Here is a 25,148-nt window from a genome sequence, read left to right as displayed (position 1 = left end):
TAACAGGGCATACTGCAGACTGCAACGTAGACACGGGTATAATATCTGCGGGAGCGCCAAGACAAGATTCTGCCATAAAGACACCACAATTTCAACAATCGAACTCTACTCACCAGACCGGGTTCCGAGATTGTGTCAATGATGACAAGGTAGAAGGCAGCTGAAAAATCGAGGGTAAGGCACCTAAGCAAGAAAACCGGGGAAGTGAAGCTAACAAGGTTCCTTGGTATTTCGGCGGTTACGGGGTAACGGTGTCAGTGGTGCGGAACTGAGTCGCGCCAAGACCGTCCCTCTCCTCCGTCATACGGGCGGAGAGCCCTGCCCCTGGCCGAAAGTCGTGACTATCGAGTGATTGAAAGAGCAAATAGTTCACCGGAAGGGCGCGGCAAGGTCTAAGCCTTGTAGGTGTGTCGGCTCGGGGTGGCACCCTGCCTCATTCTGTTATTTTCATAATATCCCCAAGACGTTTTAAGTCTCCTTACATGCTGAAAATGGAACCAGTAAAATGTCCTAGGGGTCGGGGCATACTGTACGCCCGGTGTGTGGGGAAACGAGACGAAGCAAAAGGACGTTCGCTGATTGGCAACCGACTGTGGAAGGGACTAGATGGACAGGAAAGTATGACGGCAACTGCCAAGACATTCCGTTAACGTTAGAGGTTGTGTCTCCAGTGGAAAGTTTCTATCATTTTATCTCCCCTCTCTTGACGCTACCGTTTTCAGATCAAACTTGTCTCGTCAATCCGTTGCCAAGACCATGCTCAGCCTAACGTGTGGTATCTAAGCCACAGTCATGTGTCCCCGGATCCCCGGTCAACTTTCCCTTCTTATCGCCAACTGCATCATTGGTTTTCCTTCTGTGGCCATTGATTCAGGAATCGTCAGAAACAAATACGGATCAACAAATGAAAATGAGTATAGAAGCATCGGCCTACGGTGAAGTCTTGGCAAATCCTCTGGTGGCGCTGTGCCGCCACATGTGGGAGCCGTGGACAGACACGCGCAATGAGCACGGAGCAGTCTATCCTCGCAAGCGAGATCGCCGGGAGAACCTAGATTGACGAGCAAACCATTGACCAACAACCGACGGATCCGAGAACGAGACACATTCACATCTTGAACTTGGATATAACACCGTATCGTGTATGTACGCAGAAGGAAGCAGATTTCTACGTTGCCCGTTTATCGATCAGAAGCAATGGGTACGTACCGACAATAGTGGTAGTTTCCTAAGGAAAGTAACTCTTACCACTTTTGGTCATTAACCTCACTACTAAATGTCAAATTGCTGATATCGGCTCTCTTATGATACATCACAATTGGCTACTCGATGTTGGAGATGCACACATTCTCATCTGGCCGAAAGCCAGCTAGCAATGAAGATGGGGCCAACAAAAGCCCTAGCTCAAGCATGTGTTAAAAATAAATATGCGTGGGGATGGAACGGACCCATCAGCCATTGGAAACGCCAATTGACAGATAGTGGCAGAAGTCCGATGTCGATGGCTGATGCGCTATGTCAACGAGATTTCAGTTGGCGAGAACAGTAAACATGAGCTTGCTTTCAGTTTAAGCACAGTCTTTACCTTATGCCACTAGCTTCTACATTCGTGCTCTGTCTGTCAAGTCTTGGGATATCGAAAGCCGCCTTTGTGGGCCAGACAGGATAGTGGCTTAATCATATGTGTCGAGGCAAGGGAAGAGAGTTGTCGAAGACAGCTAATCATGCTTTTCGACGGACTCGCTATTATAAGTTATCGGCCCCCCTTCCCCAACGATTGCGGGTAACCAGCCCATTACAAGATTGTTTTCACGCTAAAGCTCACCTTTCCGATCAGCCAAGTACTCTCGTGCTTCCTACATCGTGATGTCAAGGGAAAGAAATATTCCAGCCTTGATTCTAATAATAAGATACTATTATTTGTCAGAACTCAAATTTAGTCACCATTCCATAAGCAGATGAATTATTTAATCACGCGAATGTGACGAGTCGACCAATAATGAATAGAGTTTCCTTGTGTAGCAGATGTTGCGGATGGCGGCTTAGACTGTACTTGGTGGGAATCATGGGAAGTTTCACGCAGTGGGGGCTAAATATTCTCGAAAACCTTTTGTTTTGTCCCCCAAGGGCATAAATCTTTGGGGTCGATCAAACCGGAGTGAAAGACGCGTAGGACGCTGGAGGTAGCAATGTATATTGTTGTGACGAAGATCACCTCTTATCACCCAATGTCCTCCCGCGCGCTCTCCCAAAGACTATGATGCGTAGTGAAGTATATTCCGAGATACTGATCTGGAAAGCTGGCATTGAAAGCTGCCTCCTACTAGACCGCCCCGAAGTCTTTGGGTCTGCTTCTACCTCATGATATGGGTGGCTCAGTGTCCCATAGATTATCCAGGCACAGTCAGAAACTGGCATGCATGTGATGTCAGCTGCAACACGCCGTATTATTTCTACGAGCTATCCAAACAGAAATCAGAATCTAGATTGTTTCAATCACTGCATCTTGTATTGATGTGCAGTGCTACAACATAGAATTGTGAACTTTGGCCGGCTGTGTCTGAGTAGCCTCAGCTTAGCAAACATGTCCCCTTGAACATGCAAGGTATGTTCGGTAACAATGGCTGTCGGACTACAACAAGGAGAACAGGCCAGTAACTCTGGGCATGCCAAGAGTTACAGCGAACGCATCTTACCGAAAGTCATGCTGGCATTGCCTCGCAAGAAATGACAGCTAGGTATTTTGAGCCAAGGAGTTACCCGTGAACTTAAACTGGTCTGACAGGACTTAGACAATATTGAGCTGCCAAGTACAGGTTCCAGAGCTGATTCTCTCATTCTTTCGTCAATTTTCTCAGCGAAGTATATGATCCCAAGGATGATCCATGGAACTTCAAAAGACGCTGTCTACAGTTAGTTTTAATGAATGCATTACAAGACGGCAAACATCTTGGATTGGTAGAGGATATAGATCCCCCATCCGGCAATCTTTACCAATTGTCCGGATATCATTCAACAACTGCACAGTGAGGGCATTCGGGACGGGCCGTCAAGCTGCAGGTATGAAACCGCCCGAAGGGGTGGCCACCAGAATCATGTTGCATGCCTGAACCTCCGAGAACTGCAATAACTTAATTGTTACGGAACTTTCCAAATGGCACTATGTGGCTAACTAGCTGTAGCAGCTCCTCTGGCTGGGCACTCATTAATGGAGATGAACTATCCATCATACGGACGAGGCGGGAAGAGACCTTTATGGGCTTCGATTGACACCCGTCCGGAAGTGGCTTCCACGCCACTGGGATCGATTACTACGGAATTTAAAGTTCCAACTCATCGTTGGCATCCAGCAAGTTGAGCTGGGATGCGGCTGTAGAAACGGGCCGCAAGTCTGATATTGATGGCTACGGGGTGGTCCCCTGCTCTATCAGATTCTGCCTGAGTGGCGCAGGCACTTATCCCTTAGGCCGCGAGGTGACCCCATTTCTGCCAAGGGCGGGGTAGAGCCAATGCATTCACAGCATTAAGTCCGACAATCCAATAGTTTTAGAGTACTTCTAGTTATATAGCGTTTTGCCTATGCCATAAGTACCAATAATCCTCATCATTACATAGAGGTACATTAGAATCTGAATAGCCTTCCTTACTAGATATCAAGTATCGTCATGTATCTCCAAAAGTGAGGAGTAAAGGTGGAGGGGGGTCCGTCCACCTTGCTAGAAATGGGGTCACCTCGCGGCCTAAGGGATAGGGGCCCCGTTGTGCCAAGACATCTATTCCACCTATATTTATACTATAGAAAATGTTTGATTTCCCCGCAAGCTGTGGGTGGCTTTGCACAATCGCCACTCTCTGTCGGATTGCGATGTCTTGGCATTCGGTCTTTTTCTAGGCATGGACGCCGATTAGCCGACCAACCCATATGCCGAAGAATGCCCATTTCTCTTGGCATTGTCAATGCGTCCTCATTAGTCTTTTGAGAGGTGTTTCGATCGCGGTGGAGGTTTGCTATTTGACAATCTTGAGCTGGCCATAACCCAGTTCCATTGTATACGTGTGCCCAGCAGCCGTCACTTTTCCTCCACGCCGAGTCCAGGGCATTGGTATCGCTAGCAATTTTGCCATAAAATTCCTTGGCGGCAATGAATATGAAAGTGCCAAGGCAAGGCAAAATGGGGGCTTGGCCGTGATGAGGCCGGGCCTCGGGTCACAAAGCTGTTTTGTAACGAAATATCAATTTACTCACAGCTCATAGACGATGCCAATTTTGTTGCTAGTTAAGAAACAACGATGCAATCGAATTGCCCACGATGCCGAGCATCGCCTGTCGCCGATAGGAGGGTTATCTCCGACAACGGCGGTGATTTTCTTCCTTCCAAGCACGCAGCTCACAATAGCTTTCTTTCCTCGTTATGCATAACAAAAACCATTTTACCCCCATTATTCGTCATCACTTCGATATATACAATCGCTCCTGTGCCTCATAGCATGAGATAAAGATAATCAAATGCCTTTTGTAAATTCAACTGTGGGCTGGTACCTCACTTAACATGAGGTTGATCCTCTCAACATTAGTTAAAGAACGGTATGCACGCCGCTTGGGAGCCGCTTTCAAGACAATGAGTAAAGGGACACTTGATCAATTACCTTTGGACTTTATACATAGATGTACAGCATCATTAACTTACGGCTACATAACACTCCCTCGCCAAGCGTGCCTCAAAGAGGGAAAGGCTCTTGCGTGTGATGGTAACCATAAATTCTTTCTACTGCTTCCTTGTGATGGTGTTCTGACAGTAGGGAATCCTAAGCGGTCTACCTACCGCTCTCTTTCATGTTCACACGGAATATCAAGATCATGGTAGAATACGTGGAAGTCGTGGAATTTGTTCAAAAATGTGTTGTCGCCGCTCCAGAAACATATTTCAGAGTCATTTCACTTGATTCTATCGTACGCTAAACATTATTCATTCTTATGCTAATTAATATGGTATCTATGCTTCACTGTCATCCTCGCTTTCATCCTCGCTTTCACCACCCCTCAGCCAGATTCATTCCCTAGCAAACACCAGCGGGGACGTTGAAGCCGTCACGGCGGTTGGAAGAGCTGTAGACGGCATTTGATCCAAGACCTCGCTTGGCAAAGGCAGTCCAAAGCTCGCACAGGTTGTCACCTCCAGTAAGAGCCTTGTCGGCATCTAGGATAGCATCACGAGCCTGGATAAAGTTGGGAGAGCAGGGCTGCAGAGCCATGCCATCAAGGACGAGCTTGAGAGTCAGGTACTTTCCATCGGTGGGGACTCCGTTGCTGTCAAACTCAGGGCGGGGACCGTCGTTCTTGCCATGCTTGTCGATGAGGTTCCAGAGAACCTCATAGAGGGTAGTAGCCCAGGTTTCACCAATGCGGTGAACGCTGCTGACGCCGTTGATGGTGGAGTAGGTGTTGGGAGTGGTGGTCATGGAGGTAGAGTAGAGAACAGAGCGGATACCAGCAGGGTTGTTGTAAACCCAAGCACCCATAGAGTAGTCAGTTGCGCGAGTGTCTGTCGGCTTGAGACGGATGGCCGTGGCGAAGAAGTCACCCCAGCCCTCACCCATACCGCCAGACTCGAGGGCGTTGAGGCAGTTGGAGTTGGCAGGGCCGCCGGTCAGACGGGTGGACAGACCGTGGGTGTACTCGTGGATGACGACACCGGCCTCGAAGCTGCAGTCGCGGCGAGGTGTCGACATGGTCCAGAGATACATGCGCATACGGCCGTTGGAGCCATCAGGGGGTGTGAGGAAGTTGGCGTTGTTGGTTCCGGAGCCATCCTGGGCAAAGAGAACGACAAAGTCGTTACCAACGCCGCCCTTGCCGTTGTTGTTGATCTGGAAGTTACCGGCCGACTCGGTGAAACCGAGAGTGTACAGAAGGTCGTGGTAGTGGTTGGCGGTGTAGTAGAGCTGGGCGATGGAGGCATCGATGTAAGAAGATGGAGTGGTCAAGCTGGTGGTGTACTGGTAGTCGAAGTTGCGAGCTGCACTGGTAGGGCGATAGTTGTTGAGATACGCAGTGCCGCCGCTGGGGTTAGACTGGGCGATACCGTTGTTGCCGCGGGTGGTGGTGTAGTTGGTGGTACCGTCGCTCTGCCAGGTCAAGGGAGAAGCAGAGATATCCCAGGGGTCGGTAACCAAAACACGGTCGCCCTCGGTGGGGTCGTTAACACCCCAGGGGTAGACACGGTAGTTGGCCAGGTCGGAAACATAGTCGACAACACCGTGGACGTCAGTTCCAGTCTCAGCATCGACGTAAGTCAGCAGCCAGTTCTCGGTGATGTCTGTCTCGACACGCCACGAGAGGGCGAGAGAGCCATCGGCCTTGACGAAGTAGACAAGCCTAGCCTCGGGGTCAGAGACAGTACCAGAAGTCCCCTTGATAGAGTAGACTTCCGTGCCCTCCTTGGGCTCAGCGGAAGCGGAAGCAGCCTCCACGGGGAGCTGGAGGACATCCTTGGCACCCTTGAGGGCGGAAACGGGGTCCTTGAAGTCTCGCTTCTTCAAGGGGCTAGCCTCAGGGGCCTCTCCCTTGAAAAAGTTGTTGCCGTACGAGAAGACCTTTCCATCCTTACCGATCTTTAGATCTCGTTAGTGGAAAGGCCTGCCAAGTCTAGACGAAAATTGGGACGAAACTTACGTTGACGTTGAAGTCGCCGTTGTCGATGTCAAGCCCGTGAACAGTCTGCTTGAAGTTGACATGACCAATGCCGTTGGTGCCGACGTAGTGGTCACCCACAAGACGGAACTCGGAATTGGGGGCGAGCTTCTTGACAAGCTCCGTGGCCGTTTCGACGTAGCTCTCCCGCTTCAGAAGCGCAATGGGCGGGGTGGTCTCTATCTCCGTGGCGTTGGTGTAGGATCCAACCTGAGGGAGACGGAAAGCCTCAATATCGACACCGCGACGGCCAATGTTGTGGGCGTGGCCAGTGGCAGGGTGGGCAAAGACCTGGGAGGTCGGGCCTAGGAGACCCAAGAGGGCCAGGCTCTTCATGCTGCGATACATGGCGTGGCGACTGCGGTGCGGGATGGAAGGCGAGGATGAGGAACGGGGGACTGGTAAGTGCCTGCTGAACTCCTAAGACACAGAAAGTCGAAGGGAGGTCATCGTGCCATTAAGTATGAGATGCCATTGCATCTAGAGAGACTGTACTCATCAATGAATACGCTCAAGAAGAAGAGGGTTGGCTCCAAAGCTAGGGAGCTTCCTGTTTGGACCTGCATCTGGGCTTAGTGGCGTACAGAGGTTGCAACCGAGCATGATGACTGGAGGTGTTGCGGTGGGCTCCATTTCCGAGCATCTTCGGCAGCTAGAGCTCTATCAGGGAGGAGGACGTTGCCAATATCGGGCCACGGTGGATGGCGAGCATCAATCCATGCGCTCGCGTAATGCTACAGGGTCACACATCAGCACAGAAGATGGTCATTATCGGCTCGATGCGTGACAGAAGAAGGAAGGTTGTTTTTGTGAATGTTGGCACTAGGCGGTGGGCCGGTTACATTGAGACTTCGCCTGCAGCATTGGCGTCTTGGCGACGGCCTGATTGCGAGTCGTTCTTGATATTTGAGAGTCACCCGGCAGTTGCAGTGATATCTCCTGGGTTGCTTCAGGCTTTCTTAGACCAGAGGGGAAATCATGACATATGTTGGTAAATGATAGGTAGGCGACAGCGGGGGCGGGTGTGCGATGTGTGGTGAACAACGCCACCAAAAGTAAGCTTATTTTATGCCCACTAAATGGCAGCTTTGTTGAAATAGAGATAGAGCGCAACGGGAGCTAATGATCGGTAGACAACAGAATCATGTCCCCCGACCGATGGAACTTTGAACCTCTTCGCATGTCTCAAGCGAGCGCAGTGAGCGTGATAAGTCTATCACTTTCACGCAAAAACATGCCCCCCCAAATCATTCCGGGCAATGAATGGCCCCATAGAAGCCGGCTGGGGGAACCCTACTTTGGACTTCTGGATGTAGGTCATTTGGTTGGTCAAGTCAGCGTCGCTAGGGAGCCGCCTTCAGTGAGGCAATTGGCTGGGTAATAACAATGAGACTAGAGTAACCGGCCGGACTTTTGAAATTGTTTACGACGGGGAAAGGGGGGCATCCGAAAAAGTTCTTCGAGTCGGCTGCATTTTCGACCAAACCCCCTCGTCATTACGAGATTTCAACTGCCAAGTCTGGTTATCTCATCGTCAGACAGAGACAACCCAATACGAGGGGGAAAAGGCGTCCACTCGCCTCAAGGTACCGATTGAGGAGGTGGTAATCTGGAAGCTGGTTCGCCATACTCACTTTCTAGATGGAGACGACGCCTGTGGTCAAAGCGCGCGGCTGTATGTGGGCGTATTATATGGAATCTGAGGTACTTATCAAGGCGGTCCGATGGTCGCACAGGAACACAATAATACTCTGATATGTCGGGGGGGAAACAGTACAGTATCATGCCTAATCCTCAACACAATAGAAGGTTCATAGCAACAGGCGGATATGGCTCGGATGCCAACAAGAAACCAGCACTTGACGGAAGAACCCAAAACGACGGGCGTCTAGTCACCGTCCACAAGAATCCGGATTTGCAAAAGGAGATGCAAAAGAAATGAAGGGTCTGAACACGGTGGGGTGGCCCCGGTCCTCGTGGCGGTCTCGGCAGATCATGCCTGTATACAGGCAGCCGCAGACCTGCCTGATTTGGCTTCGCCCGCCGACGCAATGAAACCACGTTATCGATCCAGGATACGTAATATATCTCGGTGCCTTGCACCAAGCTCTAGGCTATCTGTCAGTGAAAGCCAAGCCTACCTCGGTTATCGGTCAAAAAGCTGTTAACAGCCCTCAGTGATTCGTCGGGCTATTGAATGGTTAGTTTGACTTTCCGCTTCGGGCACATGTTTTTCAGACTCGTGGTTCAAACTGAGTTCAGCCAAGTCTTGGACCGAGACTCCAAAGCCTGTCAAGAGGGAATGATATTGGTTCTTGTACAAACTGGGCCCCTTCTGGAGGGCGGATGAACATGGTCATAATAGAATTTGGCCAATCATGCGGGGAAGCTCGGTACGTGCCGAGCCACACTGTGCCGCCCATTGTCAATATTTACGCGGCAAAAGCGGTGGATCCAGAGCAGCATGACGATTGAGGCCCCTTTTCAGCTTGCCGTTCTCGTGAATACCTAGATGATCACCAAGTGTACTGTGTAAAATGTACAGGCTTGCACCATTGACCGCGAGTGACTCGAAATCAGCAAAGGTTAAATACAAGATTCTGATGATAATATAGCACTGAAGTGCTGGCTCCATTGTCTTTCTCACTTTCCTTGCCCTTCATTGACCCATATTATTCGATGTCTAAAAAGAGAAGGCTCCGTTCTGTGTTCTTGGTTACTCACAGAGACCGAGAGATGCTTACACAAATCATGAACAAAGTATCGTGAAAAAAAGCCAAACATTTCATTTGTCTGTCAGATAGAAAGTCGAGATGCGGCATGACAAGAAAATGGTAGCAATAATTGACCTCACAAGATGAAACAAATAAAATGGAAATGAAAGCCCCGAACTTCTTCACGATATAATAGATCTCCAGTCCTATCCGTTACAATTGCCCCAGATAACTTCTGAGAAGCATAATCATGTCGTGGGCAGCCGTCTTGGAAATCTTGGCAGAGGTTCCAAACACACCAATGTCCATGTCCCCTGCGATGATTGATGCTTCGATATCCAGTGCATTCTGTCAATATGTTAGTCGTTGCTTGGTTCCATCAAAAGAAGTAGATCTCGTACCGGGAACGCATCTCGAGCTACGTTGTCCTTTAGCCAGCGTGTTGAACATTTTGTTGAATGATCATTGCTCCCGAAGCGTTGTCCGAGTTCTTCAACGACACGAGCTTCGGAAATAGGCTCAAATGCGATATCTCCATGTTGCAAGGTTTCGGTGCTCTCGTTGTCAAAGTGGAGAAAGTTAACGAAGCAATCAATCTCGACTCCAGTCCAGTCCTTGACCTCCCAGAGCCCAACGGTTGAGTGCGATGAGATGAGGTGCAAGTCTTCTTGGATCTTCTTGGCGACCTGCAAGATGTCGGAATTGTGCTGCAGTATGACCTTGAGTGGGACCAAATTGAGCGTTGGGTATGTGCCTTCTAGGTTCTCCGCTAGTGATCTGTTGGCATAGTAAATGCCAAACACGACCCCCTTTGATTGTGATCCAGATGATTCGCCGTGGAGTTTCTCGAGCGTCTTCGCTATTGCAGCAAAGAAAAGTGCTGGAAGGCCAACGCCAGCTCGTGCACAAGACGATTGCAACCTGGCGACTTGTTGAACAGCGGAGCGCTCGAGGAGAGATACTCGAGATACATCGCCTATAGAGTTTGCATGTTCCCGGATGTGCGTCGGATGAACTCCTTCCAAGTATTTGGTCCAGAATGCCATGTTTTGCTCTTTTGTGTCTGCGTCCTTCTGCAACATAAGGAAGGACCTCCACACGTCTATATTGGGATCCGTTGGAAGGGATTCCCCTCGAAGTATTGAAAGAAGTTTCCCCAGGAGACCTGGGAGACTGAATCCGTCATACAACGAGTGCTGGAGGCTCAGGCGAAGCAGCCACGTATTGTCATCTTCCAATCGGGCATGAAGCTGAACTTGCGGCCAGCAACGTTCTGCATCCATCGTAGCCACTTCTTCCTCGAACATGATGTGCCGATACGGCCCTTCGGTTCCAGTTTGGATGACAATTTGCATGAATGGAGTTGACCTCTCCCCAGTCGATACGAGACAAGTTCTCAAGATCGGTTCTGAGTCAACCAAAGTAGCCCAAGCCGACTCTAGACGACTCTTTTCAACGGACCCACGGAGCCGGTAGAAGAAATCCGGATAGAAGACATGTCCTTGAGCATTCTGCCATGCCGATATCATATATACTTGCATTGGTAGCGGGGGTAAGATCTGATCTACCTCGGACTCGGCGAGTCCGGCATTGGTCAAGAGTGCGCTGATGTTGACTGCATCCACGAATTGCCTGGTGGTGCTTGATGTCCGCAGGGGCTTGGATACATCCTTTTCGATGCCAGAGCTGACCTGAGTCTGACGAGCCATCTCTTTGATTGAACTCGAAGTCAAAAGAGCGCGAACTCCAATGTTGAGACTTTCTTTTCGGAGAAGCGCAGAGACCTTTATGGCGCTAATGGAGTCCAGGCCCAAGTTGTATAAGGTGTGGCTCTTCTCGATGGACTTGATGTCAATTCCCGCAACTTGAGAGAGCACTCTTCGAAGGGTGATCTCAGAGTTTGTCCATTCGTCATTCTTTGCGTGCAAAACGCCAGCTGGGTCAGTCTTCGAGGCTGGATGAACCGACTTTTGAGTTTGGAACGGCGGCAATCTGCAGATAGAGACATCGTCTCCCTCAAAGTGAAGGAGATTGTCGTCTGGCGTCTCAACGATACACTGAAGCGCCCTGTCAAGTTGATGGAGGAGCTGGTGTGTCGCCTTCTCAGACACAAAGGCGTCTTGTCCTGCGACGCGCCAGATGAGGCTCTTCGCCGTAACTTCCAACTCGGCGCACACCGCGAACTCTGTCGCTGAAGAGCCTTGAACGGATCTCATGATGGCATTCTCAGGCTCAGAACCAGGGTTCTTTTGTAGTATGAACAGGGTGTTGAACAAGCGCCCTCCCGCGAAACTCTGGGCTTTACGAAGAGGGTAGTGCTGGAACTCTGTGATGTCTCCCATGCTCTCTTGCAGGTAATGCAAGAACCCCGTAGTTGATCCATGGAGAAAACAGCGCACAGCCACCGTGTTCATGGTTGGGAACATCAAATTCTGTGCTTGTTCCGAGTCTCGACCGGCCAAGACGACGCCGAATGTGACCTCGAGAATTTGAAGCAGAGTTGCGAGTGTTGAAGCCCAGCAGGCTTGACCCAGAGCTTGTAGGCTCACGGCATGGTGTTTGCAGAACGACGTCGCTTGATCAAGAGTGATACTCGAGATAGCCTCTGTTCTGTGAGTTGTGTTCCTCGATGATTGACCGGAAGAATTTCTCTCAGGTAGAAGGGATGGGTGAGTATTCGCAAGGTATTGGGACCAGAACTTCCTTGACTGGTCGGTCGGCGTCTTGATAAGGCTTTGGAGGAATGGCTCATTCGGGGGACGCGGAGCAAGTTGCTTCTCATAGGCGGAGACAACATCCTGGTGCAATAGAGCCAAAGACCAACCATCGTAGAGAGCGTGCGCGATCGAGAGTACTAGCAGCGACCGGCCGCCGACTGAGACAACTGAAAGTTGAAGCAAATTTGCACTCCCTTGAGCATCTCTGGCCTTTTCTTTATGCGTGTTGACTAAACTTTGAACATCGGCCATGTCTTTTGCTTCTTGTTTGGAGATTTCGAGAGGGTTCGACCGCTGGACGACTTGGCAAAAAGTCTGTTCCAGGCTGGGATCCTCGATTTGGACGAAAACTGTTCGCAAGATGGGGGAGTGCTCAATAACTTGATGCCAAGCCTTTTCAAACTGTACAACATCCAGTCCATCATCTAGTTCCAGAATATCGTGATTGAAGTACTGCTCAAAGTCCGACTGCAGCATGTCAGCTACCATAGACTCTTGAGGAGGGGTTGGCGGCAAGACAGCTTCCACCCCTTGAAGGTCAAAATTTGTCATCTCAACGGCCCTCCAGAGACGAGATTTGAGTTGCTCAAAATCGGGTTGTTTGTCAATCTCCGACGAGGATGGCTTCTTTTCGTTCAGGATCTTTGCCATCTCAGCGATAGTTTGCGACCGCAAGAGCTGAGATAGAGTGAGCTCGTAGCCGATATGCTTGAGCCGGGCGGATAGCTTGACGAGATCTATACTGTCGAGACCCAGTGCAAGAAGTGCCATGTCCTCGTTGATGCTCTCTTCAGAAGAACCTGACAAGGCTGCGACTTCTTTTCTCAAAGCCAAAGCGGCCGGCGTCCAGTCAAATTCCGACGGGTTCAAGTCAAGGCGATGATCTATAATCGCGTCGCCGTCAATGGACTCGGGTCTTGAGGTCAGGGATGTTCGGGGAGACGCCGTCGTCGAGGCTTGTCTCGATGGATTCTCGGTGACAGGCAAAGAATGCGTGCCACTCGACGTGACGTCGGCCATGGCTTCATCAATCTCTTCGAACAAACAATCCAAAGTCACATCATCGGCTAAATCTCCGTGTGCAACAATCTGGACACGAAGCTGGCCGTCAGGGGTAGCCGACGCTTCGAAAGCCAACGGGTAGTCGGACATACTGTAATCATCCATGATGGACCACATCCTGGATTGCTCGGCCGACTGGCGAGATTCGATCTGGAAAACGAAGAGGTTTTCAAAAATGGGGCGACCTCTGGACTTTGTGCACCATTTTTGGATATTCCGCAATGGAACATGCTGGAACTGTAAGACCGAGGTGTTGAACTCGTGACATTTCTGGATCAGAGACAGCCATGTATCCCCTTCCTTGATCCCGGCGTAGAACAGCAGTGTGTTGAATAACGGCCCGATGGTGTTCTCAATCTGATCCATGTCGATGGATCGGCCTGATACGATGACTCCAGTGGCCGCGTTTACCGGGAAATGCTTCTTGAAGACTGATGTCCACAAAGCAAGAACCACGGATTGGAGAGTGACGTTGAGTGATCTTCGCAGAGTCTCTAGGTTACGTGCTGAGTAGGTTTTCGTCTTGGTAACGACAGCCGTAGCACCGCCCACCCGAAGTCTGGGTAGAGTGTCAAATGAACAACTGCTTAGGTGTTCGACCCAGAACAGGCGGCTTGAGTCGTAGTTAGCCAAAGGACCATGTGACAGGGTGTCGAAGAAGGACGGTGCGGTCTCGTGTTCCCTATCAAAAAAGTCTGCTGAGACCCAACGTAGCATGGCCTCGAAACTTATGCCGTCATAGAGCGCGTGGAAAATGTGAACGACTAGAACAGGCTGGTCGTCAACCTGAGCAACGATCAACTCGAAAGGCTTGCACACGTTCTTGCTATTCTTTTGTATCAAGTCAGGCAGCGCATTGGAAAGCTGCGATTCAATATCGGTGGAATCTTGTGCCCTTAGGTCCCTCCAAGAAAGGCCGGTAGATTTGATGGCGACCTGAGCGAAACCTGCTGGTGTCTGGATGAAGCTGGTGCGAAGGATGGCATGTGATTGGACCAACCTCTCACAAGCATCCTTGAGCTTCGCAATCGATACTTCCGGGGCAAGCTTGAGTCGGAAGGCTGTGAAGTAAGCCCCTTCATCCTGATCTGACATAAATCGAGAGAGCATGCCCTCCTGAAGGGGTGTGCATGGAGCGACGTATTCGATGTCGTCGTCATCGGCAACTCCAAGTTCTTTGGTAGCCAGAGACCGGTAGCGGTGGCCAAAAGCTTGAATGAGCTGTCGTGCTTCTTGAACACCATTGCTTTCTTTGGATGACTCATGATGCTGGAGGGCTTCGGCCAGGTCTGCTAAAGCCGGGTTTCTCAGTATGACTTTAGGGGACGCGTCCATCAGGCCATTTCTACGCAACAACCGGGATAGCCTTAGTGCGGAAATGGAGTCAATTCCCAGATCAAAGATGTTGCTAGATAAAGAGATATTGGCGTCTCCGTCTAAAAATTCTCGCATGGTCGATAAAACTCGTCGTTGAGTCTCGTTGACAGGTTCGGAAACTGCTCTTGATGATGGCGAAAGTCGGACCAGCTTTTCGGGCGTAAGACTACGGAAAAGCTGGTTCAGCTGCTTGATATCCGCCTTGTTGTTGGGAGAAAGAGGAATGAAAGGAACCTGGAAGATATAGGATGGCACCATGTACCCGGGTAGTGTGTCTCGGCATGCCTTCTGAACAGACCGGACAAGGCGGGCTGTATTTTCTTCGTTGAGAACTCGGAGCTCCCCCTTCGAAGCAGTTTTTGAATCGCAGCTGACGAAGGTTACGAGCAGGTCCTTGTCCAAGCTTCCATGCTTTGTCACCAAGGTAGCGACGTCGCTGACCTCGGAAACACGTGTGCGGATAGAGTGATTGATCTCTCCAATCTCGAGACGTTGTCCTCTCAGTTTGACCTGATCGTCGGCACGTCCAAGAAAGTCAAAGCATCCGTCATGCAACAGCCTGACAAGATCACCAGTGCGGTAAACACGCTCGCAAAATCCCTCAAGGAACGGAAACCGTTCTTGAGTCAACTCGGGCCGGTTAAGGTATCCTTTACCAACCAGCTTTCCAGACACACAGAGCTCACCAACGGCGCCCTTCATGACGGGAATGTCTGTGCCCGGTAGCAGAACAAATGAACCCACATTGTCAAATTGTTTGCCAATGTTGGAAGCTCGACCGTTCTGTGGAACTCGTTGGTACATGGTGACACCTATAGTGGCTTCGGTTGGGCCATAGGCGTTGTAAATGACGCCAACGGGTCCCCAAACGTCCAGGATCTCTTGTTTTAGAGCCTCGCCACCTGTGATAAATACTCCCTTCGATAGACTTGGCACCTCCGACGGATCAAGGAGGCGTGCCAAGCTGGGTGTAAGATCAAGATGAGTAATGTTGAGGCGGCGAATTGCGCCAGCAAGGTCGTCGAGGATGAGATCCCTCGGGGCGGCAACTAAAGGTATTCCCACTGACCAACTCCAGTATTGTTCCAAGACCGAGACATCGAAATGGAACGAAGCGAACTGCATCCACCTCGAATCCTCATTCCAGTGACCGTCAAATAGTCTTTGGAATGCTTTCATCGCCTGCACGGCGTTCTCGTGGGTGATTTCGCATCCTTTTGGGGTTCCGGTAGTGCCGGAGGTGTAAAGACAGTATGAGTTGTCCTGCACACTCAGAGACTTGGGAGAGGTGAAGATCGGAGATGCACTATTGAGCAAAGCGTCATCCACGTGGATGTGAGGCTGCTCAACAGCGAAGTCTATGTCGGTGTTGGTCAGCAGTGCCAGCGCACCCGAGTCTTTCAGGATGAATTCCTTTCTCGTTTTTGGAGCAGACGGATCAAGAGCCAAGAACGCGCAGCCTGCTTTGAGGATACCGAGAATTGAGAAGATCGCTTCCGCGCACTTGTCAAAATGAATGGCAATAGTGTGTCCAGTCTGAGCATAAGGTCCCAAAACATTTGCGACTTGGTTCCCCCGCTCGTTGAGCTCGCGGAAAGTCCAGTGTTTCGATATCGGGGTTTCACCTTCAAAACCGGTAACGAACTCCAAAGCAAGCTTGTCTGGGCAAGCTTGGGCCTTAGTCTCTACGAAACTGTGCAAAAACTGTTCCTCGGAAGGGATCGTGGGCTCCAGTGGTGGTAGGATGGAAAAGATAGATGAATGACTGGTCCACAGATCGTACGCGCTTTCGTCCGGCCTCTGAGCCAGATGTTGCATTGCAGCGTCAAACTGATCCAACAAATGCAATGCCTGGGGCCTAGGCAGGACGTCGGTTCTGAAAGTGAGTCGCAACTGGATCTTCCCACAGGAAAGCGGCTCAACCTCCATGGACACCGGATAGTCCAAGTTACCCTCATCGGCCAAGACTTGCCATGGAAAATCCAGGTTATTTTCCGGCGCCCGCTGGTACACGAGTAGCGTATCAAACACTCTTGTGTTCGGATGTCCAAGCCATCTCTGAATCTGTGCAAGTGGGGCACCCTGATGCTTGACGAGCTGGTTGTTATAGCCAAAGAGTTGATGGAGAAGTTCTGAATTTGACGTTTTGTTGTGTGCGATTACTGGGACCGTGTTGATGCACGGGAAGACAGCATTCTCGGCTTCCTCGTCCATACGACCAGAAAGAACCACGCCGAACACGACATCCTCTTCTCCGAGGTATGCCGAGAGAACTCTGGTCCAGGCTGCTTCCAAGATTGCCTGGATCGAGATGCCAACTTTCCTCGCATTGTCCGTGAGGCCGGCGAAGGTTGTACCGGAGAATTTGCTCTCCGAAAGAAGATCAGGAGACTTTTCCGTCAAAGGCGTTAATGTTGGGAAGCGGTTGACCACAACTTCAGAAGCCTTCTGCTCCCAGAAGCCTTGGGAATGGCCGGGTTTGACAGAAGCTTGCAGGCTTGGCGAGACTGCTCGCTCTATCGAAGGGTGATCTGACATGAGTCTGCCTGAAAGACACAAAGAAAGATCTTTTAGAATCAGCTGCAGAGAGTATGCATCGTATAGAGCGTGATGCATGATGATGTGCATCGTAATCGAGGTTCCACATTCAAGAGCTAGCGCCCATGGGGGTCGATGCAAAGAATGCAGGACATTGTGAGCGGTGTCCAGTTTCCACTTCGCCACGTTGAAGTGATCGGCTACATCATTGGATACTATGAGAGGCAGCTGAAATTCCATCGCAGAGTATTGTACCATTGCGAATGAGGCGTCCCGATGCTGTGTTGGCATGAAACCAGTCCTCAGTATTTCATGGTGTTGGAGTAGGGGTTTCCATGCGTCTCTGATCTGATTCAGTGATATGGCATCCTTGAGAACAAAAGACATGTAGTTGAGGTAGTCTTTGCCCCCTGACTGAATGAAGTCGCTGAGCATAGCACACTGTAGCGGCGAACACGGCAAGACCTTGTCGCAACCAGGCCAAGCAGGGCCCCCAACGTCTTGCTCAAATTTGGCGAAATCGTACTGCACCATCTCTTGGCTTGACGAGGTTCCGATGCAGCTTGCCATCTTTGCACAGGTTGGAAACTCGATGACGTTCAATGCAGACATCTCCAGGCCTTGTTCTCGCATCATAGCCGCGAGCTGCACTGCGTTGATGCTATCCAGACCCAGCTGAAAAATAGAAGTACTCCTTCTAATCTTCGATACAGGTGTATTCGAGAGCTCAGCCACAATTGAACGGATCTGGCTTTCTCTCTCACTCCAGTCTTCCTCATCCGAAAGTTCCGCTATATCTGGCTGGTCGGCTTGATCAAAAGTGGCGTCGACAACCAGTCTGTCTAGAGCCTGTAGAGACTCCGGTGTCAAGTTTTCTCGGGTCAATACGCTTGATGCCGGATGTGTTATAATCCGAGAAACAACCTGGAAAAACAGGCCCAGAAGCCCGGCAACAGCATCTTCGGTCATAGATTGGCTACGTTGGCAGTCAGTTATTGGATACATTCAAGGTCGTTTGTATGAAAGCGGCTCACCCATTTGAGTGGAGTGTGACATCCATGATGTTCTTGGATGGATGAGGTGTGAGCTCACAAACAAGAGGTACCTGTGGTTTGATCAGCATGAGAAACTCGACTGTTGTAACGTGAAAGTCAACACTTACATCCATCGTCCCGCTGTCTTCGAGCAACTCCCATACAGAGGACAAACGCTCTGCCCTCGGCTGTTGCAGGAGTAGAAGAGAGTCGAAAAGTTTCTTTCCGCTCTTCGATACTTGGGTCTGGATTGAACGCAAGGGCGTGAATTGATATTCCAACAGCTGAGGGTTGAGGGTGTGAAATTGCTTGAGCAAAGCTAGGAGCTGGGTCGATGGAGATATCTCAGTCCTGACTGGTAACGTGTTGAAACAAGGAGCAACCAGGCGATCGATGCCGTCCAATGACAGCGCCCTGCCGCTCATAACGTTACCGAAACAGACGTCTGTCTCTCCATAGACAATGGATAGAAGGACAGCCCAGGCTGTTTGGAATAAAGAAAGTGGAGAAACCCCCAATGTCTTGCAAAAGTCATGGAGTTGATCGAGTGGGATTTCTAGAGGCTTATTCATTGTCTTTGTCGATTCGTCGTGGACAGCATTTGGTACCTTTGCAGAAATCTGGTGTTGCGTAGGCCTGAAGCTCTCGAAATGGCTTTTCCAAAATTCGCTTGCGCCGCCGGGTGCGTTGAGAACCTCCAAAAGAACCGGCATATAGTCGGCTGGAGCATCGAGGCTCTTTCCAGTCGCGAGTTGTTCAACCTCGGCAAGTAGCGCATCCATCGCTACACCATCGTACAGTGCATGATGGCACGAAAAGGAGAGGTATACACCCTTTTCGGTCTTGAGTACAGCGAGTGATACTGGAGGAGTGTTGGAATCCAACGCATCTGGAACCTTTTGCGCGTGTTGGTCAGTCGCTTCCCGCAAGCCTCCTACTTCCACGACATGCCATGGCATTGGTAAATATTCGAGCACCACTTGGGCAACAGCATGTTTGGCATCTCTAGTTGAGATGAAGCACGTTCGTAGGATTCCATGCCGACGATGCATGTGTTCCCAGTATTCTTTCATTTTTGCCTCAGAAACATGGAGTTTAAAAACCATGTGGTTGGAGTAAGAAGAGCTCTTTGTCGAAGAGAGCATAGCTTCTTGGAGCGGAGTGCAGGGCAGAACTGCCGATACTGTCTTCCCCTCCTTCGAAAAGGTTTCCTTGATTTGTTCAATAACAGTTTCGGGATATATCATCGCCGTCCTGAGAGCGCCACTGGAAGCTGCTTCGAGTTCTCGTGGCTGCAATTCTTGGGCCAGCCGAGCCACGCATCCGGCTCGTAGAACTACCGACACAGGCACTCGGTGCTGCAAGACACTCTGAATGCGCCTTGCGAGAGAGATTGCCGAGATGGAGTCTAATCCGACAGCAGCAAACGGCTGCCATCGAGTGATATCCTCCACCGGGACGTTGAGCACCTCAGAAAGAGCTGTGCGGATTGTCTTTTCGTTTTCTGACCATGAATCGTCGTTTGTATTCTCGGGTAAACTGCCTGCCGCACAATCCAAGTATTGCCGATCCAACTCTCGGAAAGATGACTGCAATTTGGCTCTGTCAATCTTACCACTTGAAGTCAGGGGTACAGAGCTGATGGGGACCAAGTAGGTGGGCACCATGTAACCCGGTAGCCGAGATCGAAGGAGTCCAAAAAGGGTATTGTTTGTTTCAGAGAGTTTGTCGTCGATCACCAAAGTCTTGTGATTAGGTTGTGTATAGCCAACAGGCACGTAGAAGACCGCCAACTGCGACGCGGAAGAGTTGGCACGGCTGACGATGACAACAGCGCTTGAAGATGCGAGGCCAGAGGTTGTGAGGACACTGCTTATCTCGCCCGTGTCAATCCGCTGTCCACGCAGTTTCAGCTGGTCGTCCATTCGGCCGAGTACCATCAGGGAGCCATCTGGCAGCATTCGGCCCATATCGCCAGACCTATATATCCTTCCAAAGTGAGGATGGTCAACAAACTTTGCGTTGGTGAGTTCGGGCATGCCCAGATAGCCCGCCGCGACTTGATCACCTCCAAAACAGAGTTCACCAACACAACCGATAGGGACGATATCGGTAGTAGCGGAATCGAGAACAAAGGTGGAAGTATTCTCAAATGAGAAGCCCAGATGGTCGATGAAGTCCCCGGGCTTCATCTTTTTGACGGTACAGATGTTCGTTGTCTCTGCTGGTCCGTAACCTGCAAGGTCGTCAGCGCTCGATAGTTATTATTGTGGTGCCATGAGAACGCACCTTGAAATAGATAGCCTGTCCACTTTTCAGCCACGACTGCGGTCATGGGCTCGCCTGCAGTGACAAGAAACTCGACAGTGGGCACATTGCGAGGGTCAACCAAAGAAGCCACCGTTGGTGTCATGCTTAGATGAGTACACTCCAAGAATCGAATGGCGCGCTCCAAGTCTTCGAACAGGGTATCATTGGTACCGGAACACAAGCATGCACCAACCTTCCAAGTAAAGAAAATTTCAAAAACGGATACGTCAAACGCTTGTGAACATGCTTGCAGAAGACGGGAACGGTTGCTGTGGGGGTATAACTTGGACAAGACGTTGAGGTTGCTCATAACATTCCCTTGGGTGACAACTACGCCCTTCGGGGTGCCTGTTGTTCCGGAAGTGTAAATGACATATGCGGGCCGAGAAGGGTTTGGGGGCAGGCGCAGGTTGGCATTCGCAAAGCCAGACATGTCGATCGATTGGATGTCCATAAACTTGGAATTAGATAGACCCTCCAGGGTTGTTGATACTTTTGCGTCGGCCACACAGAGTTGGACCTCAGCCTGAGCTAGGATGACTCTGATCCTCTCTGCTGGTGTGGTGGGTAGAAGCGGCAAATATGCGCAGCCCGCCTTGAGGATTCCGAGCATCGCCGCGTATAGGTCGATCGACTTCTCCATTACCAAACCAACAATGTCCCCTTCTTTGGCTCCTTGCTCTTGTAGATAGCGAGCAATTCTGTTGGAGAGGGAGTTGAGGGTGCTGAATGAGATTGTTTCGATTGCATCTTGATGCAGAGACTTGGCGAAGCTTATTGCTGTAGAATCGGGCGTGAGGTCTGCCGATTGTTCAAAGCTTGCCGCCAAATCTGGAATTCCCGAAAGAGTCGAAGGGTTGGCATTGAAAATCGACGTCAGCTCCCGAGGCAAAGCCTTCCCAATAGAAGCTATGCCGTTTTCCGGTTGACAAATAAGGTGCATAACCACCGACCCAAGCTGTTCCATCAGCATGTCGATGTGTTGAGCGGAAATTGCACTCGTACGGTAGGTGAGTCGACATGTCGGCCCGTTGGGAGAAGGTTCAATCTCGACAAGGCAATTGGTCTCCAAGAAGTCTCTGTGGGAAACAATTTTGACCTGGCCTTGACGCTGTTGTTGGCTGTAGAGAGACTCCTGATATACAAAAAGCATGTCGAAGAGTGCATCGCCGGGGTTGACTCCTGCGATTTTCTTGATGTCGGAGAGTGGCAAAATACCATGCTGGAGGACTTGGCGATTTTTCGAGTGGATATCGCGAACAAGGTCAGCAATGGTCGTGAGGTTAGCAAGGTTGACTCTCAGTGGTGTTGTCGTGATACAAGGACCGATCACACGCTCGACGCTCGCCACTGGGATCGTCCTACCAGACGAGACCGATCCAATAACAACATCATTTTGCCCTTGCAGTCCAGCCCAAAGCCAGAGAAGACCAGCTTGGAAAAAGACCTGTGGATGACAACTGAATCGCGAGGTTGCCCCGTCAAGAGCCCTTTGCGGGATATTCAGTCTCCTGGACACCATCTGAGCTTGGGGGGTTTCGACGGGGCGTTCCATCAAGCGTGGCAGATTGTGGCGTTGCCAGCCAAGCATATGGTCAGCCCAGAAGCTACGAGCCTCATCCATCTGGATGTTGGTGGTGGGATCGGCGTAGAATCTAGCGACATCCCGAAATTGCGGTCGTGTTTCTGGCAATCGAGAGGCCAGCAAGAAGGAATAGTCTTCAACCAATATGTCGGCCGACCACCCGTCGTATTGCGAGTGGTGTACTTGTAGGAGGAGCGTTGGCCCACTTTCTGCATTGCCCTCGCGAATCTGGGCTCTGAACGGATGTAAATAGTCCTCGTCAGACGCCAAGCAGAAGTCGTGATTGAAGTTCTCTACCAACTGAACCGCAGTATGCGGCAGCCTCTGATACACAACCTGTGCGAAGCCAGCGTTGAGAGATACGAATCCTGACCGCAGAACCTCGTTATTTTCTGCCATATGGTGTGTCCATTTTTCAATATCCTGAGTCGTATTATTGGCTGGGAACTCAAGCTTGATCCAGTTGCAGTAGGCTTGAGGGTTGATAGAAGTCTCGGCAAGCATGGAGCTCTGCAGTGGGGTACACCACTGCACACGTTCGGTCTCAGCAAGCACTGGCGAGAGGTCTGGATGCCACTCGAGCAAACGGGTAAGATTTATCTCGGATGGGTCCATAGCGTTGTTCTGGGAGCCTGCTTCGTCACATCTTGCCTTTGAAGCTGGTCTTAGTATCGTGCACAAGGCCGATAGAGTCTTAGATCCGAGAATATCCGCTGCCGACGCTTGGAATCCGCCATCTCGCAACGCTGAAGCAAGCCTGATGGCCCTCAGAGAATCGACACCCGAAGATGCAAGTTGCGTTGACGCTGAAACCGGAACACCTAGTGACTTGAACACAATCGCTGCCACTTCTTGCTCCATTGGGTCCGCCGGTTCTGTGTGAGACGTAGTCTGTGACATAAGTCTAGTCTCATACTCGCTCCTGAGATGTTTTCGGTCGACTTTTCCCGATGGTAATCTTGGGAAGCTGGTCCTGACAACCACATCTCCCGGTACCATGAAGGATGGCAGCCATGTTCGACAAGTGTTGATGACCTCTTCCGCTTGGTCCCTTGAAGTTGCTGAAGTGTCGTCGACGGCACAGAATGCAACAAGGATGCCTCCAAGAACCATGGCGACAGCGCTGTGGCATCCTCTGGTTCGCATAGCTGCTTGCTCAATCTCGCCTAGTTCGATTCTTTGACCGCGCAGCTTAACCTGACCGTCGGATATCCTCCCAAGACATTCCAGGGTTCCGTCGCTCTTCATGATGGCCTTGTCTCCTGTGCGATAGACGCGGCCATATGGGGTGTCGAGAAATGCGGATTGCGTTTGTTCCAGCCTATTCAAATAACAGTTGGCTAGTTGGTGTCCTCCGACAACAAGTTCACCCGGCTCGCCTCGTGGGAGTATCCTGAACTCATACGCATTACCCTCTTGAGGTATCGAGGCGACAAAACAAGACACAGAGTCCAAAGGAAATCCAATAATCGAAGGAGAAGAATCTCTGGGGTATTCTGGTCGAACAGTACTACCTGAGGTCAGTATAAACATAGCTATCGATCATAATGTAGACTTACCAATGAATTGCAGCTTCTGTAGGTCCGTACATGCCCCACAGTATGCCCTCTGAGTCCTCGGTACCGCCAAACTCGCGAATCACAGACTCGGTCAACATCTCGCCGATTGTCAGGAGCAAATTTAGGCAAGGAACATTTTTCCGTGATCGGAGAAGGCTGCCGGCAACAGTTGGTGTCAATTCGCATGCGTCAACTTGCAACGTCCTTATGACAGCTGGCAAGTCATTGAGCATACGACCGCGATCGCAAGCGACTAGCGTGGATCCACGGAACAGAGGAAAGAATATTTCGAACACTGATACATCGAATGTCGGTGAGGCGAACTGGAGGAAGCGCTTGAATGGCGGAATATGTCGGTCGTGGGCGAGGAGGCTCTGAGCTGCAGCATCATGTGAGACACCAACGCCTTTTGGTGTGCCGGTGGACCCAGATGTATACATAACATAGGCCAGGCTGCGCGGCTCAGGATCGCGGAATGAACCATGTGTTGATGAAGCCGACTTCTCTACTTCATCTTCGTCCACTATTAAGACGACTCTGTCTGGCTCATCTGCTGGGATCTTCGAAACCATGTCTCGGCTGACAATCACTACCTTTGCCGATACATCTTGAAGGATGAATCTCACTCTCTCGGGAGGGGCGTCTAGATTCAAAGGGCAGAAGGCGCCGCCGGCTTTAAGGATGGCGAGAATGGCAATATAAAGATGAGGAGACTGAGGAACGAGAAGCGGCACCACAAAATCTTCTGATGCCGATGCCTTCTCGACGGAACAAACGACCCGGCTGGCCAGCTTATCAGCCGCGTGGTGCAGCTGCGAATACGATAGTAACGACTCCTTTCCATGGCTATCCAGGTAGTGAATCGCCGGTGGCGTGGTGTATGATGTACACTTCACGAGCTGGTGAAGAAGGCGAGGTCCTGGGACCCTCTCGGGGTGGGGGTTCAATACTGAAAGCTCGAGCTCGGGCTCGAGGTCAATATCGTTCATGTTGGCGATGTCGTCGAACAGTCAAGCTGCAAACAGCCTCCAAGATGATGATGTGATTCAATGAAAACCGTCGAAAAACTTTGGAGATCAGATGCGTAAAGTTCTCTGCTAGCTTCGGGTATTGCAGAAAGGTACTCACGTAGCGTATTAGTCGGGTCCTCTTTTCAACGGGAACTCGCACCACGGTCAATGCACCCGGGTTCCGATCAAGATAGACCTGCAGCAAGAGGTCAAAGACACCACACGCCTGAGGAGATTGTCGTCCAATAATACAAGTGATGATTCACAAATCTGGTCGTGCAATGGCGTATCTCCTCAGCAGGGTGTTATGCGACCAGCCAGGGTTGATGCGAGGGGGGTCCTCACGGGGTCGGCTGCAGTCTACCGAGCCTGTAAGATTGCAGCAATTACTCAGCTGGTGTGATATGTCGAGAAATTCTGCAACGCTATGCACAACGGCGCCAGAGTTTCGGGAGTCGATGATGAAATATGAGATCGTTCATTCGTGGATGAGGATGGCGTGGTGGTGCGAGACGATTAGCTCAAGACGGCTCGGCCCTGTGCGTAGGGCT

General features: G+C 50.7%; 2 protein-coding genes across 2 annotated transcripts; both read right to left on the bottom strand.

The window, feature by feature from the left end:
• Window positions 1-5,058: 5,058 nt before the first annotated feature.
• On the bottom strand, window positions 5,059-7,039 carry GLRG_06543 (fungalysin metallopeptidase; the record flags this gene model as incomplete). The annotated part of the gene is made up of 2 exons (XM_008097228.1): window positions 5,059-6,612; window positions 6,674-7,039. The coding sequence occupies 2 exons, from the start codon at window positions 7,037-7,039 to the stop codon at window positions 5,059-5,061; spliced, it is 1,920 nt and encodes a 639-aa protein (XP_008095419.1).
• Window positions 7,040-9,618: 2,579 nt separating this feature from the next.
• Window positions 9,619-24,576, bottom strand: GLRG_06542 (amino acid adenylation domain-containing protein; the record flags this gene model as incomplete). The annotated part of the gene is made up of 6 exons (XM_008097227.1): window positions 9,619-9,753; window positions 9,807-18,075; window positions 18,134-18,204; window positions 18,262-20,369; window positions 20,423-23,538; window positions 23,588-24,576. The coding sequence occupies 6 exons, from the start codon at window positions 24,574-24,576 to the stop codon at window positions 9,619-9,621; spliced, it is 14,688 nt and encodes a 4,895-aa protein (XP_008095418.1).
• Between the last annotated feature and the right edge of the window lie 572 nt (window positions 24,577-25,148).

This window comes from Colletotrichum graminicola (genome assembly GCF_000149035.1).
Source record: "Colletotrichum graminicola M1.001 genomic scaffold supercont1.25, whole genome shotgun sequence".
Lineage (NCBI taxonomy): Eukaryota > Fungi > Ascomycota > Sordariomycetes > Glomerellales > Glomerellaceae > Colletotrichum > Colletotrichum graminicola.
The sequence above is the reverse complement of the archived record's forward strand: the minus strand, read 5'-3'. Positions and strand labels throughout refer to the sequence as shown.